Source organism: Oryza sativa, chromosome 1 (assembly GCF_034140825.1).
Source record: "Oryza sativa Japonica Group chromosome 1, ASM3414082v1".
Classification (NCBI taxonomy): Eukaryota; Viridiplantae; Streptophyta; class Magnoliopsida; order Poales; family Poaceae; genus Oryza; species Oryza sativa.
In genome coordinates, this window is record NC_089035.1 from 2,357,378 (window position 1) to 2,382,056 (window position 24,679).

Consider the following 24,679-nt stretch of genomic DNA (forward strand, 5'->3'; position numbering starts at 1 on the left):
AGAAAAAAAAGAAAAAAGAAGGTTCATGCGGCCACAAGTTGAACAGAGGTGTTACTTGTATTGAAGCCTTGGCCGGGCTGCTCCAGGGAGAAGGAAGCCAACTTTTCAAAACAACATGTCATGTCGGGATTTCCTGTGGTTTCTAATTTAAAAAGGTAGCCCAGAATTGAATCTCCATTTGTGATACAGTTCAGTTCAATCATCAGAGACTCCCAGCCCATGTGACTAATCGTTGACGATCATATTTAACACAGAAATATCAGCAGTACCTCGTTTCCTGCATTTTCAACTTCAACTAATGAATTTGAGGTGACCGCGTCAGGACATGCAGAAATTAGATTGTAAAATGTTTGACAAGGTTTGGTACATATGCATATCCGTGTATTAACCAGCTGACATAATTCTCCAGATGGAAGACAATGCATCACGTTTCAAACACCCAACCCACATTGCTGCCACAGAAGCATATAGAATCTTGGTAATACACATATTCGTTTACCTTGAGAGTTTCTTTTCCCATCCTTGCAAGGGGCGTTACATCTTACGACACAAAATTTGAGCATAATGCTCAGAGGTGTACACGGATGGAATACTCATTTGCTCTTCTTGACCTATATGGTACAACACAAGACACATATCAGGTAAAGCTTTATCCTATCAACACCTACAAAACTGTCTGGCCTGTAGTCACTCTGATACAGTTCAGTCTCACAGTAACTCATTGCCAGAAATCTCTTTGAAGCGTGTAGCCATTTTGTAAAGATCTCAGCTCTCGTCGTCTTCGTCTATGCTGGAGAGCAAGCTCTTCAGGGTCTCATAGGTCATGAAGGCAATCCCTACACTAGGAACAACCTTCAGGTACTCAGGGACTATCCCTCTGTAGAAGCCACGAAGGCCTTCCTTCTGAAAGATTTGGCGGATGGTTCCAGTTATGCTTGATTTACAGACTGACGATGTCCCAGCTGCCCCTTGCAGTTGCATTCGTCTCTTTACAAGATCAAGGGGAAATGTGGCTGCAATATTTATAGCATTTTACCAATGGAAATGCTGTGAGTCAGTATTCAGATGACAGAAGTCATGGTGTTCTTTATTCAATAAAGTTTTACAAAAATAAGAAGAAAGGTTAAGAGGAGTTAAACATGGCTTACCAGTAGATGATGCAATACCAGATAGACTCCCAGAAAACAAACTAACAACTGCAGGGGAATCTTGGGGCCTGAAGCACGTCCACAGCCATCAGTTGGAAATGACCAAAATAGATACTCAAATATTATTCAAACGAGAGAAATAATGATGTATTGATGTTCACCTTTCCATTTGCCAATGAGACCTCAATGATTCATATACAGTAAAGCTGATTGCTATGCTAGGTCCGACTCCCTGTAACTTCAAAAATTACAGGCAGCCCAACTTAAAAATTGACATATCTCAGTAAAAGGTTCATGGCCTACCAATAATGTGGCCCCAAGGCCCTTGTACAATCCTTTGACACCCTCATCTCTACAAATGGTAGACACTGCATGAAAGATGCCTTTGTAATACCTGGTTGTTTTCTGCACAAATTTAAGATTAAATTTCTAGTGAATGCCAAATATGAAGCCTCCCAATAGTTGAAATAAAGTAAAATACACTAAGCCCGAAGCCTGCATCATACAAAAATTAATATTTTGGAGATATTAAAGATGATGTTTAAATTCATCAATAAGCAATGTTTTATTTGGAAAAAGGATAGCATTACCTGTGTTGCCAAACGAGTACGGACAACATCCAAGGGATAAGTTACAGATGCAGCAGTAATTCCTGCCAAACCGCCACTAAGTAAACGAGCAACACCAACATAATTTGAGTCTTCATCAAGGCCAGGAACCCTTTGGAGAAACTGCAATGATATTTCACATCATTTAGCTAATGATAATAAAATGCAGAACCTCATCATAATTCATGCATTAAGTGCTAACGAACTGCTTACTTTTTTGTAGCGCTCATATGAATAAAAGCTGATGGCAGAATAAGGTAAACGATGCACAATTGTCACCAGATTGCCTTTCCAAAATGCTCCAAATCCTTCTTCTCGAACTATTCGTGAAGCTTCATGCCATATGCTGTACTTCTTTAGAGCTGCCACATCTGAATGCATACCTGCCACCTGTCAGATCAGTATGTCAAGCACGTGCAATAACAAACCTTATTCAGTAGTTATAATTTAATCTAATACCAGGCACAGAACAGAAATAAGTAGCTCGTTATTATGAAGCAGGAATCACAAGGTTTAGACACATAGTTAAGCATAACAATGCCATGCATCAACTCTGTATCTAGTAAGAGAATAGGGGAACTCCATATGGTATCGATTTGCTGCTTTTGATGCACGATTGGACCAACTACCTATTGTTGACCAATTATTTTTTATACAAAGTGAGGTGAGAACACTTTATATCATGTATGGAAGTAATTTGAGCACTAATCAGTATGTACAACAAAAATACCAAATTAGATCCTTTCTGGCACCTTTACAGTGAACAAAGGAATACTTAAATGCGCAAAAAACAATATTTATAAGAAGCTTTTTCTTCAGCGACACACGATGGTATGTTCCTGCCTCTATACAAACCACTGGCTGCCATCACATTGGGAACCTATTTTTTTCCTATAACCCTTTGAACAATAATAGACTGAAATTAAAGAAACAAAAGGAATACTTGCCTTCTGTTCCTGTTAGATTTCAGTCCCTGCTAACTGGAACGCCTACAATGGCATGAAAAGGATTGTTCCAAACTGCCGTTAGCCTTGTGCGGGCACAAATTGAGGCACGTATATAATAAGATTTCCATAGGTGCCCAAATCTCCAAAGTTTTCTAACACGCTAAGAAAGGAAAATTATTCTTCAGTGCGATATTTTGCATCTAAAGTTGTCAACATAATAAATACAAATTTTACCGGAGAATTGAACTAGTAAGAAAATGTCAATACACGAAAACTCTGCTGCCGTTTTTAGCTTCCATTGACGACTAACAATCTAACAGCAAGATGCTTCACTATAGTACCTCACTATTACAATTCAATTCCTTTCAAGGTGCTTTTGTGCCAAGCAATAAGTAGCGGTACAGCGCTTATAAACAAAGAAAAGCTTCCCTCAGGCTTACATTTTCACCAGTCACTACTCACTACTGGAGTACTCCCACCGTTTCTGAGTGACAAAAGAAGTCATATTTGTCTTATGCTTTCTTTACTCCCAGTTCCTTATTAGGGCACACAGGATTCCAAAACAACAACACATGGTATGCTGTACTACAATTGTACTGGTTTCACCCACAGGAAGAGAAATCCCTATGTGTTCAAAAGGGAGACTCCTTTATGGTCAAATCATTTATTAAACACATGTTAAAGCAACACACAACAAGGTTATTAGTAACAAACGTCGTAGCTGCTCGTGCCAACCAATCCCTACATCCAAAAAAAAAAAGGAGGGGAGGAAACATCTTCCTCCCCGAATTCCACTTGCGAGACAAGGAAAATTAACAAAATTCGCCTCCGCAGTAGCAGTAGCTCCCAATCCCCTCCTCCTCCTCGCCGTATCCAGTACATCCACCCCCAATACTGCCCGTACGGACGAAGAGCGAAATCTCAGGCAGGGAAATGCTGGGGGGACGCGCTCACCTGGAAGAGGATGGTGAGGCGGGCGAGTGGGGCGGTGCAGGTCTTGCTGACGGCGCCGGCGAAGCCCCCGGCGGCGAGGTGGGCGACGGTGCCGATGTGGCGGCGGCCCATGGCGGCGCGGCCGCCGTCGACGACGACCCCGACCCGCGCCTCCGTCTGCATGGGATTCGGATAGGGGTAGGGCTAGGGTTGGAATCGAGGCGAAGCGAAGCGGCTGGTGGTTTCGCCGCCGCCTGGAGGTGAGGTGAGGTGAGGAATTCGAAGCAGAGAGAGAGAGGGGGGGGGGAAGGTTGGGCGCGTAGTGTCATCCACCTCCTCACGTTTGTTTTACCCTACCTTATTTTAATAATGATAATTTTTTTTCCATTATTGTGTATGTAGTACGAGTAAGTACATGTTTATGTTTTTTTAAAAAAAATTTTGTGATGTGGCACAAATTTGAGTAAAAACTGAAGGAAAATTTTGAGTTAAACATATAAAAGATATTTTGTTTGGGTATTGAAATTTATTTTGTAATGCGTAATATGTTGTTTTTTTTGGGAAAAATATAATGCAAATGTGCACGCTTATGGCCCTGTTTGGGGGAGCTTATCTCAGCTGCAGCTTTTTCCAAAAGCTGCTTCTGCTAGAAGCTGCCCCAAACAGTCCACAACTTTTGAGAATCTGTAGTTATATATTCTGAAAAATGAACTAAGAAGCTAGAACCTGGAGAAGCTGGGTTTAGAACTTTTTCAGATCAGAAGCTGGCTACCAAACAGCTGCTTCTCAGAATCTAAAGCTCCCCCAAACAGGCCCTATATAGGCACACGCAGATTGTTCCCAACAATCGGCACACGCAAATGTTATCCATATGAACATCCTCGAGAAAATAGACTAAGATTGGCAAAGTCAAGTCACAACAAATACCTCACTATTGATCGTCATTTTGTTTATTACTAGAAAAATAATTAATTGTAAATACGATCATCTGTTATGAGTCGGAGACTCAAGCCCACATGTACCAAAAGGAATTTAACCAACGGAGCGTTTATGTCATGATCTTCAAATCTAAATTGCATTCATGGAGATATACTCTGTGTGAACCAAATGTCGGAGCAAACCAAATTCGGTATATCAGTATATGTCGTTTAACCTTTTCTTTGTACGTTGAAATGACTTGTTGGTGCAAGCTAGTATCAAATTGATGTAGAAAATACGCTAAACTAAATTAATCAAGTGTGCTGAGAGTTCACCGAATTTGGCAAGATAAGGTCATGTATTGAGGACATGTCTAGCTATTGGCTAAGCAATAATTAATGAAAAATGAACACATCATTATAACTTGTATATCTTGTCCAAGTTGCAATGTCATGGATTCATGAAAACAGATGCAGTAGGAAGAGGATAGGCAACAGCCTGAAACAGGAAAGGAAGCCTGAAACAGCTTAGGCATTTGGCCGCCCCTAGTTTTCTTCAGAAAAACCAGCTGAAACCTTGCCAGATCATGCAGCATTGAGCATGGTCAATGTCACCTGCTAGATAGTGTCATTGTCACTTGCGACGGACAGAGATGCTTGACGATTGTGGATTAATTGGCCTCGTTAATAATGCCATTATAAACTCTGAATATCCACCATACTTAGTTTTGTCTTGACTTTAAGCAATAATAATATACTTAAATCAGTAAGATAAAAGTATTTACTTTTATAAAGATCCTTCTGTGATTTGATAAGACGTTAGCAACTCGATCACACATGTCATTATCAATATTTTTTTCAAATCTGGATTATCAATGATTATTCGCAGAAGTGTTCTCTTTCAGGCTAGCAAGCTGTAAGCCTAGCAGCGATTAAGAATGTGACTCTGGGCTTCTCGATGGTACAAGAGGATCGATCAGCCCATTTTGAGGCCCAAAATTCGGAGCTACTACGAATTTGGCCCATAAGTAGAGAACGGATAATAAAGCAGTTGGGCCTTCGGAACGGGATACTGGCCAACATGCGGGCCAGATCTACTCTGGGCCTCCGTGGCTCCAAGCGAGGGAGCAACAGTTTCCGGCCCACGATATCCGAAGCGATGGGCCTCCCGGACGTATGGAACGTTGGGCCTTCACTAAGGCCCAAAGTTTACAACGCGAACACAAAGTCCGGTCCATAATCCGACGAAGGCCTTTATAGGACGCAGATATTTGGGAGGATCGCTATCAATTATAGCGATCTGTCATTCTTACATTTAGGTCCCTATCTGGATATTAACTTTTTACAATCAGGTCCTCGTCGGCCTCGTCATCGTCGTGGATCCATGGGCTACTCCGTAACCGCGAGGTCGTCGGCCGCTACGCCAATCCACCCATGACTTCTTCATCGCCCTGCTTCCCTCGCAAGCATATTCCGATGATCTCGCCGTCATGGAGCGGGATGCCGCCGCCATTTTAGGCGCTCACGGTGGTTGTCGGGGTCTGGGAGTGGGAGTGGACGACAGTTGGGGGCGGTAAGCAGCAAGGCCACTTCACGGAGGTAGCGGCGCCGGAGGTGGCAGGCCGAGGTGGAGGCGGAGGCGGAGGAGCGGCGGCGCCGGAGATGGAATCGAGCCTCGTGAGTCGTCGTCGACGGCGGCGGCGGCGAGAGAGACACCGAGCCCGTATCGGTATCAGATTTAAGTTGGGCCGGAATCCGATTCCAGCCTATGTAAAACAAACGGGTGAATAATCAATTAATCATATTATTCAAAATGTGGCCGATTCAAATGTGAATAATCCGATTCCAAATGTGGCCGAACCAAACATATTATTCAAATCCAATTCGGACTACACTAATCGATTCCTACTACGAACGGATGAATTATCATGGCGCGAGTTACAAATAGCTAAGCGAAGCTATTGTTTTATTGTTAGGAGAGCTTACAAGGGATCAAGGTGGTAATAATTAATTAACACATCCACGCACGTACGCGTAAGTGTCTCACTCGTAGGGCACCATGGTGACCACCCGGAGCATGGCAGTGAGGGAAAAGATGATGAAGAGGAAGAGGTTGTCACCGGTACCGGCGGCGATGGAGTTGGCGCTTTACCACGATAACATCGTCCACGTCGCCTGCCTTGTGGCTGCTACCTCACCGGAGCCAATTGCCGACCTACTCAGTCTACGTGCTACATATGTTAACTTGTTAATATAAACTTATTTATATATGTATATGGAAATACTTTGTATATTGACTGTGTGTGTATTGGTGGTAAACACGTACTGCAGCTGCAAGGCCATGCACGCGGCGGTCAAGGAGCGCGACGTCGGGAAACGTGTGCGCTGGAGAGGCTAGATAACATGAAGTGGGTGGAGAACGAGCGCTACCTCGTCGCCGCGGACAACCCGGACACTTGCTTCATCATCGGTGTCACGCTCGTCTTCGCACAGCAGGACATGGCCCAGGGCCTTTTCCTCCTTGACAAGGCTGCCACCGCGGGCCACAAGACAGCGGCCTACGTGCTCGGCCTCCTCCTCTACAAGTCCGATGAGGCTCGCGCCACTGGGAAAAAGTACATCAGCCAAGTTGAGGGCGACGGTGATGAGGCGGCGACGACCGATGCCGGGAACAAGAGGACCAACCAGGAGTGCCGACGGTGCCGAAAGATCGCTGAGGATGCCGTCCAGGAGGTGATGTGGAAGGTCGTTAGGAGGCGTGGCCAATTGCTAGTCCTACCTGAGGACAACCACCAGTGCACAACCATCGGTTGTGGTCTGGAGTTGGGATGGGAAGGCTACGAAGGCTTTTGCAGTGACAGTTGTAGGATTAAGCATGAATACTCCAAGTTCTTCACAGAGGTGATGAACTACTTGCCATAGTTCCCAAACAACCACCAGTTGTGGTCTGGAGTTGGGATGGGAAGGCTACGAAGGCTTTTGCAGTGACGGCTGTAGGATTAAGCATGAATACTCCAAGTTCTTCACAGAGGTGATGAACTACTTGCCATAGTTCCCAAACAACCACCAGTTGTGGTCTGGAGTTGGGATGGGAAGGCTACGAAGGCTTTTGCAGTGACGGCTGTAGGATTAAGCATGAATACTCCAAGTTCTTCACAGAGGTGATGAACTACTTGCCATAGTTCCCAAACAACCACCAGTTGTGGTCTGGAGTTGGGATGGGAAGGCTACGAAGGCTTTTGCAGTGACGGCTGTAGGATTAAGCATGAATACTCCAAGTTCTTCACAGAGGTGATGAACTACTTGCCATAGTTCCCAAACAACCACCAGTTGTGGTCTGGAGTTGGGATGGGAAGGCTACGAAGGCTTTTGCAGTGACGGCTGTAGGATTAAGCATGAATACTCCAAGTTCTTCACAGAGGTGATGAACTACTTGCCATAGTTCCCAAACAACCACCAGTTGTGGTCTGGAGTTGGGATGGGAAGGCTACGAAGGCTTTTGCAGTGACGGCTGTAGGATTAAGCATGAATACTCCAAGTTCTTCACAGAGGTGATGAACTACTTGCCATAGCTGTGAAGAACTACTTGCCATAGTTCCCAAACAATCAGAAGACGTGTGAATTTAGAGAAAAACTATGTGTTTTCAGCAAATTAGATTTGCATGTCTGGTACTTTTAAGTAACGAGTGCACATGGCTAAAGGGAAAGGAATGAAACAAAGCAACATCAGTGTAGATGAAAATCACAGAATATCCTAACTGAAGCATTTCCATTGGTTCCAACATCCAGGTTCATGACTCATGAGCCATTATGATACTGCCAAAAAACTTGGTCACGACAACGACCTTAAACGCCTAAATAAGCATACATTCACAATTCATGGTCCATGTATACTTATAGAAAGGAGCGGTTCACAGCCCTCAAAACTAATCTTATGGCAAGGAAATGATTGTGTTAATCATTAATTCCTAACAAAATCCTTCAGCCGCCTCAGCCAGATGAGGTATTCTCGGCTGTCCTTGTTGATCATGTACTCGTGTAGGAAGTTTGTGGCCATGGGCGTAATCCCGCGCATCTCCAGGTACTTGTGGAATGCCCTTTGCAGGTTTTCATCAAGGTCACTGCAGCAGACAAAGGGCAAGGTGTTGAACATTAGCACTCGGTGACAGTGATTAGTTGAAGAATTTGAGTGTTCAATAAATTTAAATACACTAGGTTTGGTTTTCTTACTTGAAATCAGGGCCCTCATACGTGATCATTTCATCTTCCCCACTCTCTGATGGCATCACAGACAAGGCATCGATGAGGATCTCATCAGGATAGGCAGTGCAGATGAATTCAAGGCTTGGTCCCTCTTCTCCCTTCGAGATGGTGACAGTTAGAGGAATGCTAGATTTTGGGGCCTTCTGAGTTTCTTCCTCCTGATCATCCTCGTTTCTGTCCTCATCAGCCTCATTCTCACGGTCAGGTTCATCGCCAGTCACAAGACTGGGCATGGAAACTAGAACCTCAATATTCTCACCCTGGTAAGTTCTTGTGAGAGTAATTGAATTAAAGCCCTTTTCATCACTAATTTTAAAGGGGAAGTTGTCAGGAATCTCCTCAACCTGTGTCAGGATGAAAAAGAAAATGAGGCTCTCAGACAGACAGTGACAGAAAATTGCTCCTGGAAAAGCATGGAAATTGTTCAAAGCAAAGATGAAAGTAAAACATAGTGTTCTCAGAAGAAAAATATAACTGGGAGTTCAATTATTTCTGACCCTCATGGTTTCTTTTTGCATTGTATGTGTACAACTCTACACTAAATCATGCCATAATTAAAATTTGATGCAAGACTAGATCACCAGAACGAGATGCTTGATGTCAAAACAGCAGGGATTGCAAAGTCTTATATCTGTGTGATAGAAACTACACTTCCTTTGTTGGTTTTTCTTCTCTTCAAACAAGCAAGAAATATCAAACAGTGCATGATGCAAAAGCATGGATGCTTTTAGGCTTGGAAACTTAGGAGCATAACCCAAAAAGGTCGTTAGAACACCATTTTTCCAGCCCAAGTACATAACATTAAATTGACCAGCACTTTAATGCATTAAGCTTATATATGAATACAAAATATAAGTATGTATAATATGCATAGAGTAATCAAGCTGGCATGAAAACTTAAACTGTACAGTTCGAGAAAAATAATCAGGTCCCCTCAAAAACTCAAGAAAAAGGACAGGGACTAGACACAATGATTCATAAAACACCAACAGAGTTTTAAGCAGCAGAAAAGTTTCAAAATAAAAGATTTTAGAAACCAACATTAATAGAATAAGACTACAGGGGGGAAAAGGTAATAATAAAGAGCACAAGAGGTTATAATAAAGAACACAAGGAACAAGAGCAAAAGGAACATTGAGTTCTTACACAGAGAAACACATGAATCATTGCACAAAATTAAGCACAGTACAATATGATCAAACACAAAAATAGTGCCATAACTGCAAAGAAGTGACACCCAAAATATATTTATAATCAAGAGATGTTGAGGTTAAACATGGGCATGAAAAAGTGGAATACCAAATATATATTTGTACCAAGTACTACCTCAGTCTCAGCAGAGCAATGACCACGCTATAAACATAATAACGCTACCAATATATCCTTGTACCAAAATACTACCACACAATCTCAACAGAACAATAAGTATGCTTCACGCTACCAATTGCAGAAGGAAGTAGAAGAACAAAATACCTAAAATAAGTGAGTAAATAACAGACGCCCAATTCCCACTACTGAAATATACTAAGAACGTAATGCAAACCAGCAGATGAACTATCTAACAAAGGCAGGGCTGCTACTTTGATTCCATCCATGCTAATATGAACAAAATTACAGAAAATAAAGGGGATTCAGGATGCCAAAAAAAAAAAGAGGCTCTTCTTTTACGACATACGGACAGAGCGAAATAGCAAAATTAGTGAGATCCCGGGAACTCGCGCACGCACCCGGTCGTGGTCGTCGCTCTCCTCGGCGAACTTGATCTCGGCGTCGATGATGCGGAGGAGCTCGCCATCTGAGCTGGGCCTCGTGGAGGGGGCCGACGAGAAGGGCATCGAGCGAGGCTGCGGCCGCGCCGCGGCGGCGGCGGCCAGGGGGCGGAGCAGGGCGGCGGCGCCGCGGGTGGTCCCCGCGGCGGAGGCGGAGGCGCGGAGGAGGGGGAGGGTGGAGGTGGCGGCGCGGCGAGCGGCGGCGAAGAGAGCCATGGCGACCCGTGCGGCGGCGCGGACGAAAGGTTAGGGTTTTCGGGGGTTTAGGAGGAGTTTTTTTCTGGAAGATGGGGAGGCGAGAATTTGTGTTGTTTTAAGAAGGGAATTTTTTTTTTAAAAAAAAGGTAGGGGCATGGGCCCCACCTGTCATTCTGTCAAAACTTGGTCAGTATGTTCATTCGATCTATAAGCAATATTCTTCGCTTCTTGGAGAGGAAGAAAAATAGTTCTGTCGCCATAACTTATTAGACCCGTTCCTTTTTCATTAAAATTTAAATTTTACATCGATTTTCCTTAGCAATATTTTTTAAACGGCTAAATGGTGTATTTATATGAAAACTTTGTATATAAAAGTTGCTTTATAATATCAAATAAATCTATTTTTTATGTTTGTAACAATTACAACTCAATTAATCATGTGCTAATGGATTTTTTCTATATCCTAATTTTGTATTCATTTTCAGTAAAAACAAACACCACTTTACTCCCTTCATCGAAAAAACATTTCTAGATAGGAACCTCGGCATAGGCATATTCAGGTTCGAGATAGAAGTTTTTTTTTACGCAGGGAGTAAATGTTCACATTTTTGACAAAAATGCAAGAAACTGTGAAAATTCAAGGTTTTGATGTGGGACAAAAGCTATTCCGTGTGAAATTTTTGAATCACTTTTGAGAATTCAAATTTGAAACATTAAATTTGATGGGGATTTTTGGTTTTACCAAAATTTGATGAAAACCTTCATACCATTACCATTAGGAGTTGGAATCCGGCACTCAATTGAAAAGTTGAACCTGAGGATTTACTGCCTATTGCAGTGGAGCCTAACTCCCATAATTTTGAGGTGCCAATGACTATCTCCTTAGTTTAACTCAATTTGATCATTCCAATTTGTAAGCTAGCTATACAATAACAAATAGTATTATACATGATGAATAAATTGCATTAATGGTACATCAACTTAACATGCAAGTGCAATTTAGTGTAAAAACTTGAGAAGTAAGCGTGGTAGCGCAACAATTTGATATGTGGGTACAATCTAGTACAAGAATCTAACAAGTGAGCGCACGGATGCAACGCCTTGCAAGGTTGGTGTGATTTGCTATAATAACATAAGAAGTGATGGAACAACTAAATCATTTCGAGCATTTTTTCTATACTCATTTTGTTTTTTTACTTATTTTGTTAATATACTGTAGATTTCTCTAAGTATACTTAATTTGTGTCATTCAGGTAATTAAAGTATACTTAATTTGTGTTATATGGTGGGACAAGTAGAAAGGGCAAAATCTCCTTATATTATGGGACTGAGGGAGTAGTAGCATCTACGCACAGTGACACCCTTCGCCGGTGACCATGCCAATTCTTATGGACAAGGACTGAAGGACAGGGGACAACGAACAATAAGATGAATAGATGATGGGATCAGGGCTGGATCGGCGGCTGGCCCTGCATCTGCATGTTCCTCTCTTGCTCTTCGCGCAGCTTGCGCCTCGTCACCAGCTCCATCTCTTGCTCTTCGATCAGCGGCCGCCTCCTCTCTTCCTCCTCAAGCTGCATATGCAATCCCGAGTTACCGCCGCGCGACTGGAGCGGGTCTACCACATGAGCATGTGTCAGCAGAGCCCATAGGATCGTTATAAACTCGCCGCCGGTCGCCATCCTGGTGGCGTGTGCCACCGCCCTATCCGACGGGGAGATGTACAGCATCAGGTTCGCCCAGAAAGCGGCGAGCACCTTCCACCGCTCTCTCGTGTCCTCGATCCTATCGACGAGGTACACGGCGACACTCGCGCCCTGAGACAGGATCTTAAGCACGTTCACCGTGTCGTTGCTCGTCGAGTTGTCCAGCTCGATCATCTTCTTCACCTTCTCCTCGTCGGAGTCGTAGCTGTAGATGATGTCCTTGCTTTTCTGCGCCATCTCGTGGTCCATCACTATTTTCGAGCGCCCCAGCTCGATCAGCTTCTTGTACTTTTCCCCGTGGGACTTGCAGCCGCCGAGGAAGTCCCGGGCATTTTGCAGCGTGCCTTGAACTGTCGACGTGCTCCTGTACGTGTTGTCCTGCACTAGCTCCGGCTGGAACGCTAGCAGGTACGCGCAGTACCCTGACAACTTCATTGCGACCTCGTGATTCCTCGCGAACTCGTCGTCGGTGGTGGTAGCGCCGTTCTCCATGCTCAGCCCGTAGTCACAGATGCTAGTGGCAATGTGCCACTTCAGGATGTAATTAGCGTATGGGTTGCCGAGCAAGACGTCACGATCGAGGTCCATGTCGATGATGCCCTTCTGATACAACCACATCCTCCCGTCGGTGATGTTGCCGTTGCAGTTCTTGAGCTCACGGAGCACGGCGTGGCTCACCTCCGGTGTCAAGCGGATGGAGCGAGTCATCAGCCATGAGTCCAGGGCCTTGGCCTCGATGGAGAACCATGATAGGAAGGTCTTGATCCAGTGAGGATGAATGTTGTCTAGGAGGAAGTATTGGCCGATGGTTCCCTTCCAGTACCTCGTGATGGTACTGAAATGGCACAACACCTTGAGTGGGACCTCCATGAGCGCCCTGTGCCATGACTCATTGCGCACGTACCGACACATCATCTTCACCTTGTGCCAATCAGAGAAGATGAAGGTAAAGAACTGATAGGACTCGAGGAAGATGTACCAAACGATTACCAAACGGGTGACAAGGAGGTCAAGGTTGAAGCCATGGATGATGATGTTGCTGGCATCTCCACCGTCTCCGGGACCAGGCCGAAGCGGCCGGTATCGGAGAAGGTCCGGGGAGAAGAGGGTGAATAGGCTTGTCGTGAGGATCGCGACATACACAGCAAGGTCAGGAGCCAGGCTGTTCTTGATAGATGGATAACGGGCATAGAAGAAATCAAAGAGGAACCCAAGCTCGGCCTCGACCACCCGGTACGCCCTATCGAGGTCTTGGTCATCGGCGAGGAGCCCCTTGACGACGAAGTCCCATGACTTGCCTTCTTGGAAAGGGAGGGCAAAACGACCAACATGATCGACGGCAAACCTTAACCTGAGCATCTTGAAGAGGGCGAAGGACAGGCATAGGTCCCGCCGCCGCGCCACACCTTGATCCCTTCGACCGTCGCTCAACTTCAGCAGTTTCCCTTTGCATTGCCAGACCTTCTCGACATCCACCGTCTCCGGAACCCCGTAGGCTACCTGTTTGACTTGCTGCCCGAACTCCACCTTCTCCACCTCTTTGCCATCGACGAGGTAGATGTACTCCTTCATGGTTTCGGGGTCATAGTTGCCCTTACAAGATCGGACGCCGGTGCTGCTCGGTGGCTCATGCTCTATGTAATCCAACACGACCTGGTTCTCCTTGGTGAGCCCACGGGAGCGATTCGTCGACAGGTACGCCTTGACCCTCAACCCCAACCGCACCACGCTCAAGCTCCAGATATAGTTGGCCATATGGCCCGAGGCCCGATGGCCCAGCCCATGGCACGGGAATTTGGCCCGGCCCAAGCACGGCACGGCCCGGTAGCAATCGGGCCCATGCCGGCCCGGCATGACTATTGGGCCATGCCTGGGCCTATGGCTGGGCACGGTGGGCCGGCCCGGCACGGCACGGACCGAGGTCGGCACGATGGGCCGGCCCGGCACGGCACGGCCCAACGGTCGGCACGACCACGGCCCGTACCAACGGTAGGCACGAGCACGGCCCAGCCCAACAGACAGCCAGGCCGCGCCGTGTGCGCCCGCATATATAAGCCAGCGAGCGCCGCCCCTCCCCTCCCCAGTCCCCTCTCGCCTCTCGCTCTCCGCCTCTCCGCCTCTCCGCCTAACCCTAACCCTAGCCGCCACCGCTCAACCGCCTCCGCCGATCCGCCTCCGACGCTCCACCGCCCACTAGATCTCCTCCTCCACCGTCCGCCGCTCACTCACTCAGGGCCTCAGGCGCGCACCGGTGAGACTCACCGAGTCGCCTCCCTTCCACTCTTCCAGATCCAGCCTTCCTCTTCGTCTCCGATCGATGCCTCGCCTGACTCGCATGAGGGGCGCATGAGGATGGGGGCCACCGGCCACGCATGGTCGCCTGAGTCATCGTCCTTCCACTCTTCCAGATCCAGCCTTCCTCTTCGTCTCTTTCCCTTTTGTTCTTCTTCGCCAGATCCCTTGGTCTTCTCGTAGATCTCTGAGCCTATCGTCTTCAACGGCAACTCTGGTGCTCCGGCTGCGCAGTTACAAGCATGGAACCATCATTTTTCTTTTTTTTTTCTCCATTTCCGACCCTAACCTTGAGTGTTGTTGGCTGCTTGCAGGTCGCAAGCCCGTTGCTTAGCGGCAGCCGCCGTTGAGGGACCAGAGTGCCTGCGATGGACGACGATCCTACCTCTGTCAACTACGAGTTGAGGACTATGGGGATGCGCGGTGATGACGATGATGATGTGGAGGAGGATCGTGTGGAGGTGTTCGGCAATACCTCCGACATCCCGATCCATGTGAATGTCGATGACGACGACCCGCCGGTCGACGACAGTGGCAATGGGACGCCGACTGGCTCTAGTGCGACTTGTACCAACAAGAAGACCAAAACCTCCAAGGTATGGGATGACTTTGAGGAACTTTATGAAACGACCAATGGTAATAGGGTTCGAGTCTCTGCTAAATGCAATTACTGTCATAAAACTTTGAGTGCTCGTTCTTCTGCTGGCACTGGACATTTGCTTAGGCATATTAAGTCATGCAAACCTAGAAAGCTTGGGTCTAATGCTTTGCCTCAGTCCATGCTTAGATTTAGTGCAGATGGTTCTGTTATTCCATGGGAATATAGTCCTGAAGTTGCTAGGTTTGAATTGTGTAGATTGATTGCTAGAGAGGATCTTCCAATCAGTTTTGGTCAATCTCCTGCTTTTGTGAACTATATTAAGGTTGCTCATAACCCTAGATTTGTTCCTGTCTCTAGACAAACTACTACCAGAGATTTTTATAAGTTGTTTAAGGATCGTCGTTCTGTTATTATTGATCGTCTCAATTCTGCTAGCTCTATTGCTTTGACATCTGATATATGGTCTGGTCATGCTAAGGAAGATTATTTGAGTGTTGTAGATCACTTTGTTAGTTCTGATTGGCAATTAGAAAAGAGGGTCTTGGGTCTTAGGCTTATTGATGAGTCACATACTGGTGCTAATATTGCTGAGCGTGTGATTGCTGTTGCTGAAGAATATGGTATTACTGATAAGGTTTTCTCTATTACATTAGACAATGCTTCTGCTAATTCTAAAGCTATGGACACCCTTACTCCTGCTCTGTCTGGTTATATTGGTGATTTATTTTTGCATCAACGCTGTGCATGTCATATCATCAATTTGATTGTTAAGGCTGGACTTGACAAGTTCAAGCCCATGCTAAATGACATTAGAGCTGCCATTTCATTCTTGAATGCATCTAATCAGCGCATTGCTACATATAAAAATGTTTGCATTGCTGCGGGTTATCGTCCTCGTATGTTTGGTTTGGACATGGATGTTAGATGGAATTCAACTTATCTAATGCTTAAGCATCTCATACCACATAGGGAACCATTCACAGTATTTATTAGTACACAACATCCTTTTGTTAATGACCATCCATTACTCACAGACTTACATTGGGCATGTGCTGAATCTGTTTTGTGTTTCCTTGAACAATTTTATGATTCAACTGTTGTTTTGTCTGGTGTTTATTATCCAACATCTCCATTAATCATGCATCACATTTTAGAGATTGCTGGACATCTAAACACATATGGCAATGTTCAAAACCTTGCAAATGTTGTTGGTCCCATGAAAACTAAGTTTATGAACTACTGGTCTAAAATTCCAATTCTTTATTCATTTGCATTTATCTTGGACCCTAGGGCCAAGATTAGGGGGTTTAGTAAAGTGCTTCAGATTATGGCTCAACTCATTGGTGATGATTACTCTGCTTATTTAACAACTGTTAGAGCTTCATTGTCTGATACTTTTGCTAAGTATGAAAGAAAGTTTGGTTCTGTTAGATTGCATAGTTCCACTATTCCAGGCCCTTCCACTGGTAAGAAAAGGACTGCATGGGGGAAGATTTTTGGTTCTGTTGTTGCTGCTGGGCTTGGTGCTGGTAATGCAGGTGCCAGTCCAGGTGCTGGTAATGCTGGTGCCAGTTCAGGTGCTGGGCTTGGTGCTGGTAATGCTGGTGCCAGTCCAGGTGCTGGGCTTGGTGCTGGTTCATTATCCAGGATGACATCTGCTACTGCTTTGCTTCAGGCAGCTTCTTCAACTGCTAATCTCAATCCTTCTGAACTGTCTGCATATCTTGACAGTGACACTGTCAACCAATATGATGATGACTTCAATATCCTTAGTTGGTGGCAACAGCACAAACTAACTTATCATGTTCTTTCAATCTTAGCTAAAGATGTTATGACTGTTCCTGTTTCTACTATATCGTCCGAGTCTACTTTTAGCTTAACTGGCAGGATCATCGAGGACCGTCGGCGGCGTCTAAACCATAGGCTGGTGGAAATTCTGGCAGTGATCAAGGACTGGGAGCTAGCAGATGCAAAAAGTCAGCATACTACTGAGAATGTGGAGCTTCAAAATGCTTATGAGAATATGTATCTTGATGATGAAATTGATGTAAACCCTTGAACTGGATGATTGTAATTGATATGAACATTTTAGCTATGGGCTGTACTCTTTTCCTTTCTAGGGTTTTCTCACGAGGTGTGTGTTTTTACCTAGAAAGGTTTTTAACGAGGCACCATTGCATAATCACAGCTTATATAAACCCCTTTTATATTCTAACTTTCTGAGGTTTGTGATTCTAAGATGGACTTGATGGAAAATAGTAGATGACTTGATGTATGCATTTGATGAATTGATTTGAACTGATTGTAAATCTGTGAGACTGTGACTTGATGAATTGGTGACTTGAAGAATTGTTCATTTGTTTGTAAATCTGTGCTTGTAAATCTGTGACGTGATGTATGCATGATTTGATGAACTGGTGACTTGATGAATTGTTTGTGATTCTTTGACTTATTTGATGAATTACATGTGAATTTCATGAATTTGATGTGTTATGTCAATTTGTTGTGTTGAATTGAACCTTTGAAGGGGTTTTTTTGCCAGGGCGTGCCTAGGCCGGCACGGGCACAATGGGCTAGCCGGGCCGTCGGGCCAGCCCGGCACGGCCCGAGGCTACTTGGGCCGTGCCTGGGCCGTGGTTGTAGCCCGTGGGCTGGCACGGCACGGCACGGCTTGTTCGTCGGGCCGTGCCGGCCCGACTGACCTCGGCCCAGGCCCGGCCGTGCCTGGGCCGTGCCGTGCCGGGCGGCCCATATGGCCAACTATAGCTCCAGAGGAGGAAGAGGCTGACGAGGAAGGTGCCACGGAGCTGGCCTTTGTAGTAGAGGATGAGGAAGAGGAGGTAGACGACATAGAGGGCCTGGTTCATCATGGACCTCGTCTGCTGGCTGCTGTCGTTGAAGCTGAACGCCGTCATGGTGTCGGCGGTGCCGAGGAGGAGGAGGAAGCAGGCCCAGACGACGAATAGCTCGTTCTGGATGGACGACTACTGCATCAACCCGATTGTGTAGGAGATCACCGGGTAGTTGAACATGAAGGCTCCCCAGACAAGGAGCCTAAGTAGGGCGCCGCCGTGGTGGCGCCGCCTCGAGTTGGATAGGACAAGGACGCTGACGAGGAGGTAGCCCACTGTCACTAGGACCTCGATCCTCGCCAGCTGCCCGGAGGAGCTGGAGGCGAACTGCTTCCCGGCCTGGGTCGCATTCCTCGCTGAAGCAACAATTTGATCCATGGTGGTGTAGAAGAAAGGAAGCAAGGTCAAATGGAGGAGATGAGAGAGGCTAATGATGGAGTGGTACAGAGCATTGGCGTCTTGGAGTAGGCAGTCTCTATATAATCGTCATGAATAAAACTGGACGCTCCGAGAAGACCGCATCGACCGCCTCACACCATCGTGGAGAAAGAAATGACTAGAGCCAAGTCAATATCTATATGCACATGGAGAGACGGTAGAGTCAAAACTCTCATCAAAATCAAATACGAATAAACTACATCGATTTACGCATGGCCAGCTTTATATGGTTGATTATTGCACGCAACTCGAAATTAATACCTCTCAAGCATGGTAAAATTTTTCATATGTATACACATGCGCATCCACCTAATAGGGAATTATTCTAACATTAATTTCTTTGTGGATCAAGGAGTTGAAGACGGTGCTGACATCTTGATACATAATTATGGAGTAAACTCTATTGTCAGTTCTTAAAATTGTATTGGGATGTCACTTTGATCCATAATGTTATGAATTACTCACCTAGATTTGTAATCTACGTTTAATGTATCACAGCATTCAAACATCTTTGACTAAGAATAACTACCTCTTGGTTGTTCGATCCCGGTGGCCGAAACTTCACATTTAGGCTTTCCAGGTAACCACCGTGACAACAAATTAAATTTGCATATAGTCCCTTATTACTAACATTGCCTGTATTTCGCTGGTGAGCGTGCCGATGGTGTATTGCAGGCTTGCAGCCAATATTAATAGTGGTCAGTCATTCCCAAAAAAAAAAAGAAAAAAAGAAAAAAAAGTGGTCAGTCCACATCTCAGGCTTCACCATTGGTGAGAGAAATCCCGTACGTCATTGGTGATGATCGGGACCTAATGTATGATGCTGCTTCCCGCGATCTGTGAGTGAGTACGAGCAATTCCAGGAGATGGAATTTTTAGAAAAATATACTGTATATTTTATAAATAGACCCTAGAAAATTTATTACACGTATGAACCCCTAACTCGGCGCCAAAGTGGAGTGTGCTGTAAAATTTCAGGAAGACTAACAATACAGTATATTCTAACTCATTTCCAATAATTTATTTTTATTTATCAAGACTTAACCTGGGAAGAGATTTTTGAAAACAAAAGGAAACTCAACAAATTAGGTGCACTGAATCATGATATATTGATTTGTGAAAGAACCTTCTCAAATCATCCAGTGAGCCAGGTATATGCATCAGAATCCTCCAATGAGCCAAGCATATGCATCTGATCTGCCCACAATTGTCATTATACTATATGATTAGCATTCCTCCATGCAAGCCAAGTTGCCAACGGAGAATCAAGGATCTAACAAGTTCCATCAGATCAGGGCCGGCCCTGCTTGTGCCCTTTTATCTTCCTCTTCTTCAAGTAGAATAGGCAATCCCGGGGCACCGCCACGATGTTGAAGCTTGTCTACTACATGGGCATGTGACAGCAGAGCCCAAATGATCGTTACAAACTCCCCGCCAGTGGCCATCCTCGTGGCGTGTGCGACCGCCCTATCCGACGGGGCGATGTACAACATCATGTTTGCCCAGAAGGCGGCAAGCACCTTCCACCGCTTCCCGGCATCCTCGATCCGCTCAACGAGGTACACGGCGATCCTTGCGCCCTCAGATAGGAACCGAACATTGTGCTCCGTGTGGTCCAAGCGCCCCAGATCCATCAGCTTATCATACTTGTCACTGGCGGACTCGCATTTGGCGAGGAAGTCGCAGGCATTCTGCAGTGTGCCACGGGCCATCGAAGTGCTCGTGTACGTGCTGTCCGGGACCAGCTCCGGCTGGAATGCCACCAGCAGTGGTGTCCATGCTAAGCCCATAGTCACATATGCTTGTGGCGATGTGCCATGTCAGTATGTACCGTGCAAGACATCACGATCGAGGTTCAAGTCGATAATGCCTGTCCGGTACATCCACATCCTCCCGTCGGTGATCTTGCCATCGCAGTTGTTGAGCTCACGGAGCACCACCGGCATCAAGCGGACGGAGCGAGTCATCAATGATGAATCAAGGGCCTGGGCCTCGAGAGAGAACCATGAGAGGAAGGTCTTGACCCAGTGAGGTTGGATGTTGTCGAGGATGAAGTATTGGCCGATGGTCCCCTTCCAGTACCTGGTGACAGTGAAATGGCACAACACCTTTAGCGGGACCTCCATTGCCATGACTCATTGCGTACATATCGGCACAACATCTTCACCTTGTGCCAGTCGGAGAAGATAAAGGCAAGGAATTGGTACGACTCGAGGAAGATGTACCAGACAATGACCAAGCGGGTGACAAGGAGGTCGAGATTAAAGCCATGGATAAGGATGTTGTTGGCAGCGTTGCTGCCAATGGGACCTGTATCGGAGAAGGTCTGGAGAGAAGAGGGTGAACAAGCTAGTCGCCAGGATCACGATGTACACAGCAAGGTCAGGAGCCAGGGTGTCCTTGATTGAGGGGTACCGAGCGTAAAAGAAGTCAAAGAGGAACCCAAGCTCAGCCTCGATCACCCGGAATGCCCTGCCGAGGTCTTCGTCATTGGCGAGGAGCCCCTTGACGACAAAGTCTCGGCACTTGTCGTACTGTAAAGGGAAGTTGATATGACCGACATGATCGGCTGCGAACCTTAACCTCACTTGTGGACACTTTTCGACGTCCACCGTCTCTGGAACCTTGTACGACACTTTTATGACCTCCCCATTGTCCACCTTCTCCACCTCCTCACCGTCGACGAGATAGATGTACTCCGAGGAGCCACCTTGAATGCCAGCGCTGTTGAGCGGCTCGTACTTCATGTACTCGTACACCACCTGGTTCTCCCTGATGAGCCCATGGGAGCGGTTCGTTCATAGGTACGCCTTGACCCTCAAGCCCAGCCGCACCACGCTCAAGCACCAGAGGAGGAAGAGGCTGACGAGGAAGGTGCCGCGGAGCTGGCCTTTGTAGTAGAGGATGAGGAAGAGGAGGTACACGACGTGGAGGGTCTGGTTCATCATGGACCTCGTCTGCTGGCTGCTGTCATTGAAGCTGAACGCCGTCATGGTGTCGGCGCTGCCGAGGAGGAGGAGGAGGAAGCAGGCCCAGACGACGAACAGTTCGTTCTGGATGGACGAGGACTGCATCAGGCCGATGGTGTAGGAGATCACCGGGTAGTTAAACAGGAAGGCTCCCCAGACGAGCAGCTTGTGTAGCGTGAGGCCGTCGAAACCATTCAATCAGTTTTTAAACGGATTGAAATCATTCAATGGTGTATTGTCATGAAACCATTTTTTACTAGGCTTTAGCGGGAGAAACCAAAGTTTGTTGTCATGAAACCATTTTTTGAAAAGAGAGGCTGGCCGCACGAAGATCTCTGCTCCCTCTGCCAACGGGAGGAAGAAAGCTGCTTGCATCTATTTGTAAAATGCGACTTCACTAGACGAGTATGGGCGCTGATGCAAGGATGGATTGGCATTGGCTTCTTGCCGCCGACGATCAACGACTCAAGCCTGGCAGAATGGTGGATGATGGCGAGAAAATATTTTCGGATGGGCTACAGGAACATCAATATGAATCTAACAATTACGTCAATATGAATCTTTTAAGAGAATCAATATAGACTTTATTATTTGCTAATGAAAAAGAAATGATATACACCTACGTACCACATGGGAAGGAGCTGACACCATCGTGATGAGCAAAAATAACAAAGACTAACAGCTAGCTAAGTCTTCTAAACTTCATTATTTGCTTAAGAAAATGAAGTGATATATATACACATCTAGGGGCGAGCTTCAATTTATTCGTGGATCAAGGCGCTGATCAATTGCTCCCTCCGTCCCTAAATATTTGACGTCATTGACTTTTTTAAATATGTTTGACTGTTAGTCTTATTCAAAAAATTTAAGAAATTATTAATTCTTTTCCTATCATTTGATTCATTGTTAAATATACTACTACTACTCAAGTTTTTGAATAATATTCACAAATGTTTTTGAATAAGACGAACAATCAAACATATTTAAAAAAGTCAATGGCGTCAAATATTTAGGAATGGAGGGAGTATTTGCTTACGGCCAAGGCCGGGATGTTATCTATTCCATTATCTAAAAAGTTTTGCTTACGGCAAGAAAACGATTGTGCTAATTGTTACAGGCTAACAAAATCCTTCAGCTTTCTCAACCATAGGAGGTATTCTTCGTTTTCCTTGTAGATCATGTACTCTTGCAAGAATTTTGCGGCCATGGGTGTGATCCCACGCAGCTCCAGGTACTTGTTCAACGCCTTTTGCAGACTTTCATCGAGGTCACTGCAGCAGACAGGGCAAAGCAAATTGCACATAAGAACTCGGCGATTAATAGTTAAGAATTAATTAGACTGCTCAATAATTTAGGTTTTGTTATCTTACTCGAAATCAGGACCCTCATCTGCGATCATTTCATTGTTGTCATCCTCTGGTGGCTGCATCAAGGACAAGGTGTCGATGACGATCTCTTCAGGATGGGCAGTGCAGGAGAATTCAAGGATCTGTCCATCTCCCTTTGAGATGGTGACGGTGAGAGGAATGCTGGATTTGGAGGGAACCTGAATCTCTTCGTACTCAGATTCATCGCTGGTCCATCTTTTCTCACATTTGACCTTGGCAGTGGCAGGCTCAGGTTCATCGTCACTCTCAAGGCTGTCCATGGAAACCTGAAGCTCAATCTTCTCACCATGGTAAGTTCTTGTGAGAGTAATTGCATTCGAGCCCTCTCCATAATTGATTTTAAAGAATTTAAAGATTTTAAAGGGGGAGTTATTAGGGATCTCCTTGGCCTGTATCAGTATGACAATGAAAATGAGGCCCTCAGTCAGACAGTCACAGCACATTGCTCTCAAGGAGAGCATGAAAATTGTTCAAAGCATTGAACTTATATATCATATATAATTGCGCAGAGTAATCAAACTGGCATGAATGTATAGTTCAGGAAAACAATCTGGTTATGCATAATCGCAGAGAAAGGTACAGGAACTAGATAGAATGATTAAAACTTACCAGCAGAGTTCTAAGCGGAGAAAAATTTCAAAATAAACGACTTTAGACATCAGCACTAATAGAACAAGAATACAGGAGACAAAAAAGTACTACAATTCATAAGGCACAATAGCAAGGCATATTGAATTCTTATGAGGAACGCACAAAACCTTACACAAGAATTAAACAAGGCACAACAACAATGATCAAGCACTAAAATAGTGCAGTAACTGCAAATAAATAACACCAAAATCTACTATAATCAAGAGAAGTTGAAGTTAATATGAGCATGAAAAAGTGGAATAGCAAATACTCCACATCATTGTACCAAATATTACCTCAATCTCAGCAAAGCAATTGCAATGCTGTAAACATGATTATGCTACCAATTACAGTATGAAAATTACTCCTTTTCTTTAAAAACAAAGTTAAATAACTAATCCCAATCCCTACTATAGCAACATAGAACATAACGCAAACAACATATGAAGTACCTAACGGCGACAGATTGCTTAAGTTTATTTCATGGTAATATATAATACGACTAAAATCAAAACAAACAAAGGGGATTCAATGATGTCAAAAGATAATTCTCTGATGATAGAGCAGAAGATCGAATAGCAGCATTTGATTTAGTGAGATTCAGGAGCTCGCGCGCGCACGCACCCGGTCTTGGTCGCCGTCGCTCTCCTCCTCGGCGTCGTTGATCGCGTTGTCGATGATCCTGACGAGCTCACTGTCGAAGGCGGGCTTCGTCAAGGGGGCCGACGACGAGAACGGCATCGAGCGGGGCTGCGGCCGCGCCGCCGCGGCGGCCAGCGGGCGGAGCAGGGGGAGGGTGGATGTGGCGGCGCGGCGAGCGGCGGCGAAGAGAGCCATGGCGACGGTGCAGCGGCGGATGACGAAGGTTTTAGTCAGGGTTTTGGGGGTTTACGAGCTGTGGAGAATTGGAGATGAGGACGACAATTTATGTTGTTTTAATATGGAAAAAAAAATGGAAAGGACCATTCTGTTATCAATCATGTTTGTTTGCTTCTTGGAGAAGAAGAAAAAAAAATCGAT

General features: G+C 45.5%; 5 protein-coding genes across 6 annotated transcripts; 1 reads left to right on the plus strand and 4 right to left on the minus strand.

Annotated features, from left to right (window-relative positions):
- Positions 1–429: 429 nt before the first annotated feature.
- Positions 430–3,922, minus strand: LOC4325457 (uncharacterized). 2 transcript variants are annotated; one of them, XM_015766430.3, is made up of 8 exons: positions 3,658–3,922; positions 2,704–2,745; positions 1,970–2,146; positions 1,739–1,879; positions 1,452–1,553; positions 1,310–1,380; positions 1,149–1,216; positions 430–1,013 (listed from the first exon to the last, which is right to left on the minus strand). In XM_015766430.3, exons 3-8 carry the CDS (start codon positions 2,135–2,137, stop codon positions 766–768), a joined length of 798 nt encoding a protein of 265 aa, XP_015621916.1. In that variant the 5' UTR covers positions 2,138–2,146; positions 2,704–2,745; positions 3,658–3,922; the 3' UTR covers positions 430–765. The 2 variants fall into 2 exon arrangements, with proteins under 2 accessions (XP_015621916.1, XP_015621915.1); XM_015766429.3 differs by lacking the exon at positions 2,704–2,745.
- A 4,363-nt stretch (positions 3,923–8,285) lies between these two features.
- Positions 8,286–10,867, minus strand: LOC4325458 (uncharacterized protein At2g39795, mitochondrial). Its single transcript, XM_015766431.3, has 3 exons — positions 10,544–10,867; positions 8,784–9,160; positions 8,286–8,674 (listed from the first exon to the last, which is right to left on the minus strand). Exons 1-3 carry the CDS (start codon positions 10,799–10,801, stop codon positions 8,515–8,517), a joined length of 795 nt encoding a protein of 264 aa, XP_015621917.1. The 5' UTR covers positions 10,802–10,867; the 3' UTR covers positions 8,286–8,514.
- Positions 10,868–12,228: 1,361 nt separating this feature from the next.
- On the minus strand, positions 12,229–14,244 carry LOC4325459 (uncharacterized). The gene has a single exon (XM_015780927.1). The coding sequence runs from the start codon at positions 14,242–14,244 to the stop codon at positions 12,229–12,231; it is 2,016 nt and encodes a 671-aa protein (XP_015636413.1).
- Positions 14,245–15,149: 905 nt separating this feature from the next.
- LOC136353625 (zinc finger BED domain-containing protein DAYSLEEPER-like) lies at positions 15,150–16,051 on the plus strand. The gene is made up of 2 exons (XM_066304680.1): positions 15,150–15,946; positions 16,036–16,051. The coding sequence occupies exons 1-2, from the start codon at positions 15,150–15,152 to the stop codon at positions 16,049–16,051; spliced, it is 813 nt and encodes a 270-aa protein (XP_066160777.1).
- Positions 16,052–22,621: 6,570 nt separating this feature from the next.
- On the minus strand, positions 22,622–24,556 carry LOC4325461 (uncharacterized protein At2g39795, mitochondrial). The gene is made up of 3 exons (XM_015791045.3): positions 24,284–24,556; positions 23,012–23,418; positions 22,622–22,912 (listed from the first exon to the last, which is right to left on the minus strand). Exons 1-3 carry the CDS (start codon positions 24,494–24,496, stop codon positions 22,753–22,755), a joined length of 780 nt encoding a protein of 259 aa, XP_015646531.1. The 5' UTR covers positions 24,497–24,556; the 3' UTR covers positions 22,622–22,752.
- Between the last annotated feature and the right edge of the window lie 123 nt (positions 24,557–24,679).